This window comes from Gigantopelta aegis, chromosome 13 (genome assembly GCF_016097555.1).
Source record: "Gigantopelta aegis isolate Gae_Host chromosome 13, Gae_host_genome, whole genome shotgun sequence".
Taxonomy (NCBI): domain Eukaryota; kingdom Metazoa; phylum Mollusca; class Gastropoda; order Neomphalida; family Peltospiridae; genus Gigantopelta; species Gigantopelta aegis.
In genome coordinates, this window is record NC_054711.1 from 1813899 (window position 1) to 1829288 (window position 15390).

The 15390-nt window shown below is 41.5% G+C and overlaps 1 protein-coding gene across 3 annotated transcripts in view; it reads right to left on the reverse strand.

The window, feature by feature from the left end:
- The window catches only part of LOC121387351, a 71723-nt gene that overhangs the window by 14988 nt on the left and 41345 nt on the right, over positions 1 to 15390 (reverse strand). For all 3 annotated transcript variants that reach the window (XM_041518397.1, XM_041518396.1, XM_041518395.1), the window contains 9 exons: positions 14299 to 15217; positions 12997 to 13211; positions 12144 to 12255; positions 10821 to 11588; positions 6428 to 6547; positions 4404 to 4588; positions 3344 to 3521; positions 2571 to 2693; positions 1548 to 1656 (listed from right to left, as the gene is read on the reverse strand). In XM_041518397.1, coding sequence (XP_041374331.1) covers positions 1548 to 1656; positions 2571 to 2693; positions 3344 to 3521; positions 4404 to 4588; positions 6428 to 6547; positions 10821 to 11588; positions 12144 to 12255; positions 12997 to 13211; positions 14299 to 15217 — 2729 coding nt within the window. The remainder of the gene's footprint in view (positions 1 to 1547; positions 1657 to 2570; positions 2694 to 3343; positions 3522 to 4403; positions 4589 to 6427; positions 6548 to 10820; positions 11589 to 12143; positions 12256 to 12996; positions 13212 to 14298; positions 15218 to 15390) is intronic.

Here is a 15390-nt window from a genome sequence, read left to right on the forward strand (position 1 = left end):
TATTTGATTAATATAGAATAACATGGTGACATATTTGATTAATATAGAATAACATGGTGACATATTTGATTCATACAGAATATCATGGTGACACATATCTCATTCATATAGAATGGATGGGTGGCATATTCGCCACCTCATTCATATAGAATAACATGGTGTTACCTTAGCGGGTAGACATGGGCTAATATTTGTACTTTAATAGGAGGCCTGAAGACAAAAAGACATTTAAACAGTTAACATTTTGAATGCTAAATTCTAGTGTACCAATATAATCCTGTATAGCAAAATGGACATGTCTAAAATTCAGCTACGGTAGTCCATCACCTGTTTGTGTCCTGGACACAGGAGTCGGCCAAGGCCGGCAACTGTGCCCATGACAGGCGTGCGCTACAACAGCTTGCTCTGAATGTACACGTAAAACCTTCTGTCGTGACAGTCCATCACTTGGACAAGTCTAAATCAAAATATAGCCCTATACTACAATATGTACATGTCTAAGAAGAAGACGTTTGTTTTGTTTAGCGACACCACTAGAGCAGATTGATTTATTAATCATCAGCTATTAACTGTCAAACAATTGGTCATTCTAGCATATAGTATTAGAGAAGAGACCTGCTACGTTGTTCCATTAGTAGCAAGGGATCTTTTATATGCACCATCCCACAGGCAGGATAGCACATACCACGGCCTTTGATATATCAGTTATGGTGTGCTGGCTGAAACAAGAAATAGCCCAATAGGCCCACCGATGGGAATCGATCCCAGACCGACCGTGCATCACGCGAGTGCTCTACATGTTCAAGATACAAAGTCATAACTAGATGGACTGTTGAGAGAGCGTCCGTCTGATGTGTTTTGGTCGCAGGATCGAACCTCCTCAGTGGATTCATTCTTGGAATTTTTTTTCTCAACCAGCGCTCCACTACTGGTATATCAAAGTCCGTGTGATGTGCTATCCTGTCTGTGGCGAGAGTTCATATAAAATATATTTTGTTGCTAATGGAAACATGTGACAAGTTTTCTCTGAAGACTATGAGTCAAAATGACCAAATGTTGGACGTCCAATAGCGGATGAGTTAATAAATCATGTTCTAGTGGTGTCGTTAAACAAATTTTTTTTTAACTCTTTAACTAGTTGGAAACTAGAATGTGGAGAGAATGTTCTCCCCCGTTAAATACAAAAAAACACACGTTTACTTTCAAAAGTGACATTTTGTCTTAAGAAGACCCTCTATTACCGTGTTTAGTTTTTTGTTTCATGTTAATAGATAAAACTCATATATTCTTACCCACGTGTTAGACTGAAAGGGGGCGGGGCACCGGCTACGTCATACCATTGTTTCATGTTAATAGATAAAACACGTATATTCTTACCCACGTGTTAGACTGAAAGGGGGCGGGGCACCGGCTACGTCATACCATTGTTTCATGTTAATAGATAAAACACGTATATTCTTACCCACGTGTTAGACTGAAAGGGGGCGGGGCAACGGCTACGTCATACCATTGTTTTATGTTAATAGATAAAACTCGTATATTCTTACCCAGGTGTCAGACTGAAAGGGGGCGGGGCAACGGCTACGTCATACCACCACAGCGTGTTTTCTTTGAACTTCGCTTTATCCAGAACCCTCAGTCCGTTCAAATACATCCCTAAAGTAACATAATTTATTATATTAATATATTTAACACGAACAAATAATACATTTGCAAATATATAAAAAAATTCTCTGAATTTTATTTTTATACAGAATTTGTAATCAATTCAGATACATTTTTAAATTAAAATAATTTATTAGTTATTTAATCTGAAAATATAATACACTTGCAAATATATAATACTGTCTTTGAATTGTATTTTTATAATAAAAAAAAACGCAGTCCGTTCAATTACATTTCTAAATTAACATAATTTATTAATATACTTAATATGAAAATATAATACTTTTGCAATTTTTCTTTGAATTTTATTTGTATGTAGAATCTGTAGTTCATACAGATACATTACTAAATTAACTTAATGACTTACTTTGCAAAAATAACACAATTCCACCTAATTTATTTCCATGCAGAATCTACAGTCTTTTTATATACATTCCCAAATAAACATAATTTATTATATTAATATACTTTATTATGACAGATACTATATTCATGAAGACTATTTCAACTTGCTTTGTAACCTATCATTGTCAATACATTTACAACAAACTGATATTTTCTTTGAATTTCACTTTATCCAGTACTCGCATTTCAATAAAATTCCAAAATTAACACCATCTATTAGATTAATATACAATGTACTTACCATGAAAAGGAAATATATTCTTGATAGCTCTTTCTCTATGTTCCTTAACAATAATGCATTTACAAGAAAATGATAATATATTCATGATATATTAATATAATCCTAACACAAACTTTATTATAACAGTAATACAAAAAAACAACAAGATATATTTTATTGAAAAACATTTTGCTATAATTGTGTATTCAGTACGTTATTTTGAATATACCTATCTACATGTATTGGTACGACGGAGCAGATACAAAGGGGAGTGGCTTACCTGCAATGATTCCATTGAAAGATCTAACAATACTGGATTCTCCTATAGCCACGCCCCCACTTCGATCAACGAGGTCACCTCCAACATAGATGCTTCCTTGTTTGTCGAATATGTCGTGACGACCTGCAAACACAGGAGATGGTGTAATGAAAAAGTTTAAAAGTTTACAAAATTTGCTTCGTTTAACGACATCACTAGAGAACATTGATTTTTTTATCATTTGTTATTGGATGTCCTACAATGAGTAATTCTAGTATATAGTCATCATATATAACCCGCTATATGTTTCCATTAAAAGTAAGGTATCTTTTATATGCACTTCCTCTCAGATAGGACGGCCTTTGATATGTCAGTTGTGGGGCACGGGTGTATGGTGTAATGAGTACAATTATAACGCTTAGAGGTTTATTGGAGAAAGAATAGTGTGTCAATTGTTTAATATTAACATTCCGTACATCTCAATCGTTCTTCAAACCTATTCATTGCAAATTATTCTGCACAGCTTAATTTTAACAGCAATAAAATATCAGTCTACGGAATACCACCCCACCCAGAAGACACTCCTACCCAACAGCCAACTTCTCTCTGCCATTGTACTTAGAAGGCTGGGGATTCCTTATTTGAACAGCCGGAATTCAAATTTTTACATTCAAAATCGCTAAAGCTCGTGACAAACGAATATTATTTCACTCGGTACATAAATTTTAAACTAATTGGTAGCTCGTTTATTATCGTCTATTTATACCACTGAGACTTGTATGACATCTACAAACCTGAATGGATTTTCACGACGCTTCCATACGAGTCCACATTGAGAGTTGCATTGCCGCTGTTTCGGAGAAAGCGAACCACGTGATATTTGCCGTCGTTGAACTTCCGGCCGGACTGCATTAGTTTGTAAGTCTTCTGGGTTGAATCCGTTTTGTACTCAGCTACAACGTAACCATCCACCTGTAAACACGGATAACAGATCAGAAACCCTTGCTACGGGAAACACTGTCAATTTTGAAAATGGGCATTTAGTAGAAAAATGTATTAGAAATGAGAAAATGTTTTTCTATGAGAAAAAAACCGACACAGAATTAATTAATTAAATATATACATTGGTCACTGACTTTGTCTCTCTTCCTCTGTCTCTCTTCATTCGTCTGTCCCTTACTCTCCCTACATTAACCCCCCCCCCCCTGATTCGCTCTTTCTCTCTCTCTCTCTCTCTCTCTCTCTCTCTCTCTCTCTCTCTCTCTCTCTCTCTCTCTCTCTCTCTTTCTCTCTTTCTCCTCCACCCCCACACTCCTTTCTCCCGATTTCGCTATATCAATACCATGAGTGTTACTCATTTAAATATATCTTCTACTATCTATTGATGGTAAATATTTAACAGCAAATTGTATTTAGCCACAAGCAGGGGCGGATCCAGGATTCTGTAAAGAGGGGAGGGGTCACAAAATTATAAAATGCTCAGTTTGAGTTTGTCAAAGGCAAATGTGGAGCAGAGCTCCCAACGAAACGCAGAGTTGGTGAGTTTTGGGGAAATGCAACCATGGAACATTTCAAATAAAGTTGACTAGAAACGCGGTTTAGTAGCAAGCGATCTTTTATATGCACCATCCCTCATACAGGATAGCACATACCACGGCCTTGATATACCAGGCTGGACCGAGAAATAGCCCAATGGGACCACCGACTGGGGTCTATCCCAAACCGACAGCTACGTCTTGCCACAATGTCATTAAAAAGGTCACTTCAAAGGGCGGGAGATCCACAAGACCCCTCTCACCCCCTCCCCTGGATCCACCAATGACATTTTGTCTCTATATGAATTTTATTCCTTACCAGTTTCAGCTCAATGAAGTCGTCGAGGTAGGCGCTCTGTATGCGCATGAGCACTCCGTTCTTGTCATACGTCATAAAGCCGAACGAGATGTCGTCAGAACTTCTGTCCGGCCTGAGGAGATTCGGGAAGGTGTAGACGAGCAAGCCGTTTTCGTTATGTTCTTTAAATCGGAATCCGACCGCCTCTGTAAAATGTGATGTAAATATACTCTTCAAAAAAAGAAACGCAAAAGGGTACAAATGGGTTATAACTCCGATTTTATGCTTCCTACCGGTTCATGCTTTGTGAATATAAGGTCATTGCATGTCCCAAACACATTCCCACGGTTACATTCGATAAAACGCAGCTACTGTACAATAAAGTTCCAAAATGTGAATATTCGCAAAAACGTAGCCACGTGCAAACCATGTCACCACTGCACGTGCGTTGTCTGCACGTGCAACATGAACACCGACAGTATAAAAGTGCAGGGTGTTCGCTTGCCTGGCCTCTGTATCTGGCCGACAGTTGACAATCCAGGACATGCCACGTCTCAGTGAACCGCAGAGAAACAATGCCATCGGCCGACTAGACGCAGGCGAATCCAGAACGGCCGTTGCCAGGGCATTCCATGTGTCCCCAAGCACCATCTCCAGACTGTGGGACCGTTACCAGCAACATGGATCAACACGTGACCTCCCTAGATCCGGTCGACCACGGGTCACTACCTCCGGGCAGGACCGCTACATCCGGGTACGCCACCTTCGGGAACGATTGACTACTGCCACCTCCACAGCCGCAGCAATACCAGGTTTGCGCAGGATATCCGACCAGACCGTACGGAACCGCCTACGTGAGGTAGGAATTCGTGCCAGACGTCCAGTTCGAGGTGTCATCTTAACACCACAACACCGTCGACTCCGACTGCAGTGGTGCCAGATTCATCGACAATGGCCTCAACTGCGATGGAGACAGGTGTGGTTCAGTGACGAGTCCCGATTTCTGCTCCGACGTCATGATGGAAGATGTCGCGTGTATAGGCGTCGTTATAGGTGAACGTTATGCGGCAAACTGCGTGCAGGAAGTGGACAGATTCGGCGGGGGTAGTGTCATGGTGTGGGCAGCCATCTCACACACTGGCAGAACTGACCTGGTCCACGTGCAGGGCAGGGCAACCTGAATGCACAGGGCTACATTGACCAGATCCTCCGGCCACACATCGTTCCAGTTATGACCAACGCCAACGCAGTGTTCCAACATGACAACGCCAGGCCTCACACAGCACGTCTCACAACGGCTTTCCTACAGAACAACAACATTAATGTCTTTCCTTGGCCATCGATATCACCGGATTTGAACCCAATTGAGCATCTATGGGACGAGTTGGACCGACGCCTCCGACTGCGACAACCACAGCCCCAGACCCTGCCCGAGCTGGCAGCAGCCTTGCAGGCCGAGTGGGCCACCATCCCCCGGGACGTCATCCGTACTCTGGTTGCTTCAATGGGCAGGCGGTGCCAGGCAGTTGTCAACACACGCGGAGGCCACACCCGGTATTGACTCCAGATGACCTTGACCTTGGTGGTGTGTCCTATCACTTACTCAAATGGACTAGAGTGAATTGTGAACAATCCTGCAACATTTGGTAATTATCGGACTCACCATTCAATAATGAAATCAATTCTCCAAATGTTACGACAATGTGGTTTTGCGTTTCTTCTTTTGAAGAGTATATATTATTCTGCTACGATTGTAAACAAATATTCAGGAGGCATAGTGAAGTTGTGCCTCCAGAAAAACAATACGAAACAGTAGAATATTGTCTCTTACTGTACTCTGGATCGTTTGGTACTGCCACCCCACTTATTTATAGTAGGCCACTACACCCTCTTCTCTCTCACTAACCACTAACAACTAACCCACTGTCCTGGACAGACAGCGCAGATAGTTGAGGTGCGTGTGCCCAGGACAGCGTGATTGGACCTTAATTGGATATAGGCACAAAAATAAAGTTGGAATGAAAACAAAATGAATGTGTCCTTACGTTCCGTGCAGCTGGTACCGACGAATGACGTCATGTTACAGTCACAGTAGTAGCCGAGGCCTGACGGGATACATATACCGTTGTTCTTACACGAGTCGATCGCACACACCGCCACGATGTCTGGAAATAAGACAAAAACAACAAAATAACTAACAACATTTTAAATATATTGAACAAGTATTAGGTCAATTTGCAGATATGTGATTAGCACACTTTCACACCTGTGCCCAAACTATGTATTGTCAAATTTCTCTTAGTTGGGAATTCAACCCCTTTACAACACTGAACACGCCAGATTTTAATTTTATTATTTTTGTTTGGCTATGGATCAGGGTAGGGTGGCGGCAATCAGGGGCAGGGCGGCAACAAAACGGAGGAGGGGGGGGGGGGGGGCAGGGCGCAGCGCACTTCTATATATTGCTAGCTAGAACATTCGGACTCAAACTCAGATGACCGGCCTCGGTGGAGTCGTAGTTAGGCCATCGGTATACAGGCTGGTAGGTACTGGGTTCGGATCCCAGTCGAGTCATGGGATTTTTAATCCAGATACCGACTTCAAACCCTGAGTGAGTGCTCCGCATTGCTCAATGTGTAGGTGTAAGCCACTTGCACCGACCAGTGATCCATAACTGGTTCAACAAAGGCCATGGTTTGTGCTATCCTGCCTGTGGGAAGCGCAAATGAAAGATCCCTTGCTGCTAATCGGAAAGAGTAGCCCATGTAGTGGCGACAGCGGGTTTCCTCTTAAAATCTGTGTGGTCCTTGACCATATGTGTGACGCCATATAACCGTAAATAAAATATGTTGAGTGCATCGTTAAATAAAACATTTCTTTCTTTCTTTCTTTTCAACTCAGATATATAAAGGATAGCGGATTTCTGTCTTAAGATATCGGCTTTACCCTGCGAACTTTGGAACGGCGAATACACAGCTAGGAGTTAACCCACTGTCCTGAAAAGACAACCCATACAGCCGAGGTGTGTGCCCAGGAGAGCATGCTTGAACCTTAATTGGATATATCCACGGAACTTATAGTTCATCCCATCATTATGTAACAATGGGGTTTTTTAATAATAATTTAAGGTTGGTTTGACGTAAGATGAAAAGTAGAAGTGTTTTGGAAATAACAAACAAATACTATTGTTGTAAGAAATGTACAAATCAATTAGCTCAGAAATAAATAACGTGTTGTACATTTTATAGTATGAAAAAAGGCGTTCCCTGTGGGATGGACTATAAGTTAAAGTTGAATGTAATAAATGTCATAAACATTATGACCCTGCGACTTGAGCTAAGCGACTCCCTTGACCAACACACCAACCCCACCCTCCACTAAGTCTTTCAATCACCCTTAATCCAAAATGATGTGCATAAGCGTACGAGAGAGAAGGGCAGAGGACAGGGAGGGGGGGGGGAGGCTCAACTGCTGTTTGATAGTATTGCTAATATAAATAAATGTTGTTATACAGATTCTGGCATTTTCGCTGAATTCGGGCAAATATCGGCCTGTCCCCCCCCCCCCCCCCCTACAAAAATGGGAGCCCGTACGGCGCCTTGATGGTGTAATTCATCCATTGCCGCTAATCCTAAATACGATCACTCTGCGCACGCACCTAACCCAAAATGGCGTCGTCGGTTTTACTATTCGGTGTTTTCGTCTTGTAAAGTTGTGATACATTTTATTCATTCCAAATGTGGTTACATTCCACTATCGCACGTGTTTATGGTTAATGCTACGAAAACAATGTCTGGTTTCCGGTTTGCATGCACCAAGGAAGCAATGTCGTATATTGTATGTAGTCTGTGTAGTAGGTTCCAGAGTGTATGCCTTTATTTACAGTTAAAAAGTAAAAGTGTTGTGTGTGTTTTTTGTGTTTTTTGTTTAACCACACCACTGGAGTACATTGATTTATTTATCATCGGCTATTGCATGTCAAACATTTGGTAATTCTGACATATAGTCTTAGAAAGGAAACCCGCTGCATTAATTTTTTCCATTAGTAGCAAGGGATATTTGATATGCACCATCCGACAGACATGATGGCACATACCACGGCCTTTGATATACCAGTTGTGGTGCACTGGCTGGAACAAGGAATAGTCCAATGGGCCCACACACGGGGTATACATTACAGAGACCACGGAGCGAAGAGGAGCAGGTGCCACTTTCCGTTGTTATTGTGCTCAGAAGGCTGGCAATTTCCTATGTTAACACGTGAAATTCAAATGATCTTGAGCGGAGCTTTTTCCCAAATCATCCCTAATAGGTTCGGACCTCCAAATATTGTATTTTTATCTCCCAGACCATCGAATTTTAAAGTGACAGACCCTAGTTAGTTTCAATCCGTGAAAAAGGACACTAAGTTTGGTTAATCTACAAACCTGTGACACATCTGAATATAGTTAAATAGAGTGACGGTGACGTTAAATGGGGAAATACCCTTAAAATAGACTAGATAAACCATTAATTCTTAGACTAGATAAACCATTAATTCTTAGAGGTAAATGAGTTTTAAAGAATATGACAAGGGCATTTCGTCGTATTACAAAACACCAGGATGACCAGAAACACTTGGATGTATGGAAATGGATAATCTAAACAATAAAATATTTAGTAATATCTGATTTCAGTTATCTAAAATGGCTTTAATAGTAAAAATTCGCAGTATTGTATCAAATCTGACCGACTAAACTGTAACATGTGATCAAGGCCGTATCTCTGCACAATGCAGAAGATTCAAATGGGTATTTGTCAAAATAGTGGACGATTCTATAAATCTCTATCTAGTGCCTCGTCTAGACTATAGGAGGACAGCCACTCTAAGGAGATCCTTTACTGGAAAATACATCCTTCCTACACCGCTACAAAGAGGACTGCCACTCCCGGACTTTGGTGTTTTTTACACTTTATTTAAACCTACCTTGGATTTGTTCTGACGTAAGAAATAAAACCACTGAGACAAACAACTGCATACTCCACTCTAGTGACGCCATCTTTGTTTTTGATTTTTAACAATCCGACCACGTCTCTGACCTACCGGAGTCTAAATCAGAACGCGAGTCTGGTGCCGGTCTATTATTATTATCACCTGTGTTACGCCAAACAGTATGACTAACTGTAGACCCCATTACAGTCAGACTGACACGTATATTATAGAAGCCAGACTGGAAACCAATATAAATTGAATACCTGGACAGGTGACTTTAATATACAGGCTCTAGTGGTGTCGTACAACAAAAACACACTTTAACTTTAATATACAGGTTAATATGAAGTATGTTCTAGTCAGTGGCTGTTTATAGCAAGGTTCTATATACTACACGACATATTTTATTTAACGACGCACTCAACACATTTTATTTACGGTTATATGGCGTCAGACATATGGTTAAGGACCACACAGATACTGAGAGAGGAATCCCGCTGTCGCCTCTTCATGGGCTACTCTTTTTTTATTAGCAGCAAGGAATCTTTTATATGCACCATCCCAAAGACAGAGTAGTACATACCACGGTCTTTGATATACCAGCCATGGTGCACTGGCACGAGAAATAGCCCAATGGGCCCATCGACGGAGATCGACCCCAGACCGACCGCGCATCGAGCGGGTGCTTTACCCCTGGGCTACGTTCCGCCCATATACTACAGGAATGATAGTCTACGGACATTTTACACGATATACAGTAAATAAGAACATAGTATATTAATATGGTGGTGGTGGTCAATGGGTTGGTATTGTTCTTTTTATTTCTAGTATTTCTATTTTGTTGCTTTTTAATTTTTAATCACTTATCGGCTAGGCGAAATCTATAGTCCACTTCTACTACAAAAAAGTGTGTTATGTTTAACGACACCACTAGCGCACATTCGTTTAATTCTACCACACGGTCAGCTAAATACGCTATTTTGTATTTTCAAACTTAAAAAATGAAACCTCGGTCGGTAGAAACATACAATTTGTTGTGAGTTTTTGGTTTGTTATTTTTTTAACCACATTCAACACTCGAAAGAAATATTTTCTGACCAAAATATTATTTATGAACAAACACAATATATGTATACTGATGGAAAGAAATAAGGGACGACAATAACGGTAGATTGAGTGGCAAAAAAACAGTCATCCATAAGGTCAGAAACAAATCCATATAGTAATGAGAGAAATATCAAAGTTACGCTTTTAAACGCTGCGTTTTTAAAATACAGTTTCATGTTCAGTAGAGTTATCGAGCTGTTTTATTCTTCTTTTTATTTTTATTTTATTTTGTTTATTTTTCGGGGGTGGGGGGGGGGTGGGGGATGGGTGGGCACGCGATACCATTAAATAAGTGTTGGTGTTATGTCAATCAATCTTCCAATCATTAAGAAAGAGACAAGAAGCACAAGATGTCTTACCGTTACATCCTGAGACGACGAAGCTATTCTTCCTTGAATACTTCAGAAGATCGGGCACACCTCCACTCAGATGAACAGACGCCATGCATCCCTTGAAGCCGGACTTGGACAGCAATGCATTCTGGACTGTCCCCTCTTCGTACATGCGTTGTGGGAGCCCGCCGATGTACAGCGGCCCCTGCAGGTCGAGGGTGGCGTCCTTGGCGTCGCTCCGCAGGATGGACGTGTGGCCGTCAACGATGACGACGAAACTCTTGCCGTCTGCGTCTCGCTTGATCGTCACCTGGTGCCACCGGTTGTCGTTGAGCGGCTGGGGTGTGTACACTCTGAGGGCGGGCGCGCTGTCGCTCGTGTTGAACAGGAAGTGGAAGGAGCCTTTGTAAAGCTCTCCGGCGATGAACTCTCCGTTACGTCCGCCATTGAAGAAAATGACGCCGCTCGACTCCTTCGTCTTGAACATGAAGGACAGAACCATCTGAGGGGGAACTCTCAGAGTCTCCAGCTGGATGAAGGTCGAGGCCGACGTGATGGTGATGGGGTTGTGGGTCAGGCGAGGCAGGTGCGGGAGGGGTGCGATGGGGAAGGTGACGGTCTGTGTTCCCGTGCTCTGCAGTTTCTCTAAGATGTCGAGGTCGGTGATGTGGAAGTTCTGAATGTATCCGATATAATTGTTGAAGCCCGAGGAATCCACGGTTATGCCCGAGTCGGTTAGGCTTCCTATGTAAATTCTTTCTATATCGAAGTAGAAATTCTCACCGTCCAAATGACCTGAAATGAAAATCGCAGTCATTAGTAGATACTAGTAGTTGTTTCATCGTAACAGTAAACAAAAAAGACGAAAGGAATATTTATTTACATCTCAACACATTTTGTTATATCTAACATATGGTTATTTCAACACAGAGAGAGAGAGAGAGAGAGAGAGAGAGAGAGAGAGAGAGAGAGAGAGAGAGAGAGAGAGAGAGAGAGAGAGAGAGAGAGAGAGAGAGAGAGAGAGAGAGAGAGAGAGCGCGAGAGAGAAAGACAGAGAGATAAAGAGAAAAGAAGAGAGAGAGAAACAAAGATTCCTCAAAGCAATGAGCTGTGTGTGTATATTTTCCTATAGAGAGGACGATAATGGTTGTAACGGGAATTAGTAAAATAAATCTTGAAACTCCTCAGTGTCCACGTGTTTTGTCTCAATGAGTACAGCTCTATTGGTCTTACATGCCAATCATTTCAAGACGATTTCAGGGGAAAAAACCCACCAAAAAACCCACACACCACCACAGTCACACATCTATTACAATTCCAGTGATCTTCTATCTGACAAAATGGAGTTACCTGGTTTCGGTGGAGGTTCCTCATCAACCCACACCTCGATGTGGTTACCACGTCGTCGCACGTACAGTGTGTGCCATTCCAGGTTGTTCAGAGAGTGGCCAGCGTAGTAAGTCTGAAACATCAACACATATTACATGGTTTTAGAACTAAGCTGCAAGCAAAATATGTTAATTCTCTGTTTAATCATTTAGAACAGTCGGTTTCATTTTCTTATCGCCGCATGCTATACTTTGATATAGTTTGACTATAGTCTGTAAGTAATAAACAGAATTATTATTCTCCATTTTAACCATGCTCCCATCTCAATCACAACTCTTTTTTTCCCAATCACCTTTCATATTTTCCTGTCGCCCCATAACACGATGTACAGACAGTGTGGTTGCACCTCTCCTTTCTGGGTAACCTCCCCCCTTCCCAATATAAACTCCTGGCTCGACAATGGACACACTTATTAAGTGTGCGGGGCGTAGCCCAAAGCACTCGCCTGATGAGCGGTCGATTTAGGATCGATTCCCGCCTGTGAACCAATTAGGCTATTTCTCATTCTATACAATGCACTATGACTGGTATATCAAAGGACTTGGTATGTCTGCGGGATGTTGCAAATAAAAGATCACTTGCTACTAATTTCTCTCTTAGACTATATGTCTGAATTACCAAATGTTTGACATCCAATAGCCAATTATTAATAAATCAATGTCCTCTAGTGGTGTCGTTAAACAAAACACATTTTAACTTTAACTTTAATATACTATGACGAATAAACGAACCTTTACAGTGCCTCTGATAACCTTAAACAAAACAAACTTTAACTTTAAAAACATATATATTATATTATGACAAATAAGCGAACCTTTACAGTGCCTCCGAGATTGGTGGTGACCTTTAACCTTCCCCCGTCGATGACGGCCTGGAGGTACTCGTCAGACTCGCCGGTGTAGGTGTGGAAGAGGAAGGCGTTGCTGAGCGGCGTCCGGAAGCGCATCGACAGGTCGTTCACGTGGGTCTGGAAGACGCGCACGGGCACGTACCCGTACTGGTGGCCGTCCAGAACTGCGGACAGGGCCGCTGAAACCGAAACATGAAAAAACATATAAATTTAACCCTTTCAATGTCAATGTTTGAATTTTGTTTGTTCCTTTGTTTGTTGGTGGTGGTGTTTGTTTTATTTTGTTTTTGTATTGGTTTTTGTTTTTTGGGAGGTGGGGGGTTGTTGTTTGTTATTGTTTTTGGTGTTGAACTTATTATTATTATTTAATGCACTATTGTTGTTGCTGTTATTATTATTTAATGTACTATTATTGTTGTTGTTGTTGTTGCTATTAGTGATGTTCCAGTGATCGATTATAATCAAAAATTGATTGGTTTGGCTCTACCGATGTGATGATTAATTATAAAAATCCATAATCGATTGAGTCAGAAAACCCTTATCTAAAGTGACAGGAAGATAAGTGGATGTCCAATCCCATATTAAATGTGTGTACGTTTACAGACAATAGGACGCTTTACGATACAAATACTCTATTTCTAAAAAACTATATAATTTATAGTGGATTTTAAAGATTTCAACAGTCTTAATAACTGTCAATTTATTTAAAGTCGCAAACCCTAGTTTCAACGAGTAAAAATGGAAACTAAGTTTAGTTAATGTACAAATATGTATACCTAACACATAAATGAATAAAGTTACAACAGAGTGATGTAAGAAACTAAGTTTAGTTAATGTACAAATATGTATACCTAAAACATAAATGAATAAAGTTACAACAGAGTGATGCAAGAAACTAAGTTTAGTTAATGTACAAATATGTAGGCCTAACACATAAATGAATAAACTTACAACAGAGTGATGTAAGAAACTATGACAATGAATCGGCAAAAAAAACCTATAAAAACAGACTAGAGCTCGACACAATAACGTTACAATAGTGTTTTTTCAAAAATATGATAATACAGTTTGTGATATTAAAAACACCAGGATGACCAGAAACATTTTGGATGCAAGAAAATGGATAATCTAAACAATGAAATCTAAGTAATATTTGATTTCAGTTATCAAGAACGTCTCTAATAATGAAAAATATGCCTTAGTGTCTAAAAACAAGGATCCGTTACTTTAAAGAAAATACTTAACATAGAGACTTATAGAACTCACGTCTTTCACAGTTCCTCCCACTGAAACCAGTGGCGGTACAGTCACACGTGTAGCCGTCCCAGGAGTCGAGACAGATCCCGTTCAGACAGGGCCTCTGGTTCAGGGAGCACTGCCTCGGCATCGCCAGACACTGCCTGTCCACGTAGCCCAGGAGCCGCTGGGCGAGGACCGGTTTATGCAGGTTAATCTGCTCCTGGTTCACCTTCAGGTCCTCGAGACACCCCTGGTAACCGTTCCTCGACCAGACGTACCACGGCAGACGTTCACGCTCGTTGGCATCATTGGAGTACGTCTTGTAGCCTCCTATGAAGAGAGGACTCGTGAACTCGATGGGGAGTCTCTCCTGAGGGGATAAAATAATCCTCTGTTGCTCGTTGTCCAGCATGAGGATGATGAAGTCCTGGTAGAACCTCATCTCCAAGGAATGCTGAAGCCCATCGGCTATGTCTCGCTCTGATAGAAGGATCCTCCTGGTCACCGATCCCAAATCGTACACGAAGTACATCCGTCCGTCGTAGATCTCCAGAGCTATGAAGACTCCGGGTCTGGTCTGGTGCCCGTGGCTATACAGCATCAAGCCTCGGTCGTTGATCGTCTGGAACTTCAACGAGATGATGCTTCCTCGGTTGATTCGTATCCTCTGAAGAGGCATGAAGACGGTGTTCGACCTGAACGTTACTGGGGTCGGGCCGATTCTCGGAGGAAGGGTGGGCGGCGGTGTTCGTGGAAGGGTGATGATTGGAGGGCGGGTCCAGACGACTGGAGGTCGGGTCCTTATGATTGGAGGTCTGTCTGTGAAGTAGCCGCCTCGGCCGAGCGTTCCGTTTACAAATCGTACAGGCCCGTGGACGTTTGGTGATCCTGAAGCAATTAGGTTTACCTCGGTTGTCTCCCCTGGTCTTCTGCTTGTGTAAATCACCTAGAAAAAGAACACAAGAAAATATACTCATGGGAAAAAATAAATGAATTGATGAAAGAATGAATGAATGAATGAATGAATGAATGAAAAAGAAAGAAACAATTTTGTGGGCGACTAAGAAAAAAAGGGCACATGAACCAGCTCGTGTAAATGTTGAACTTGGAGCATTTATC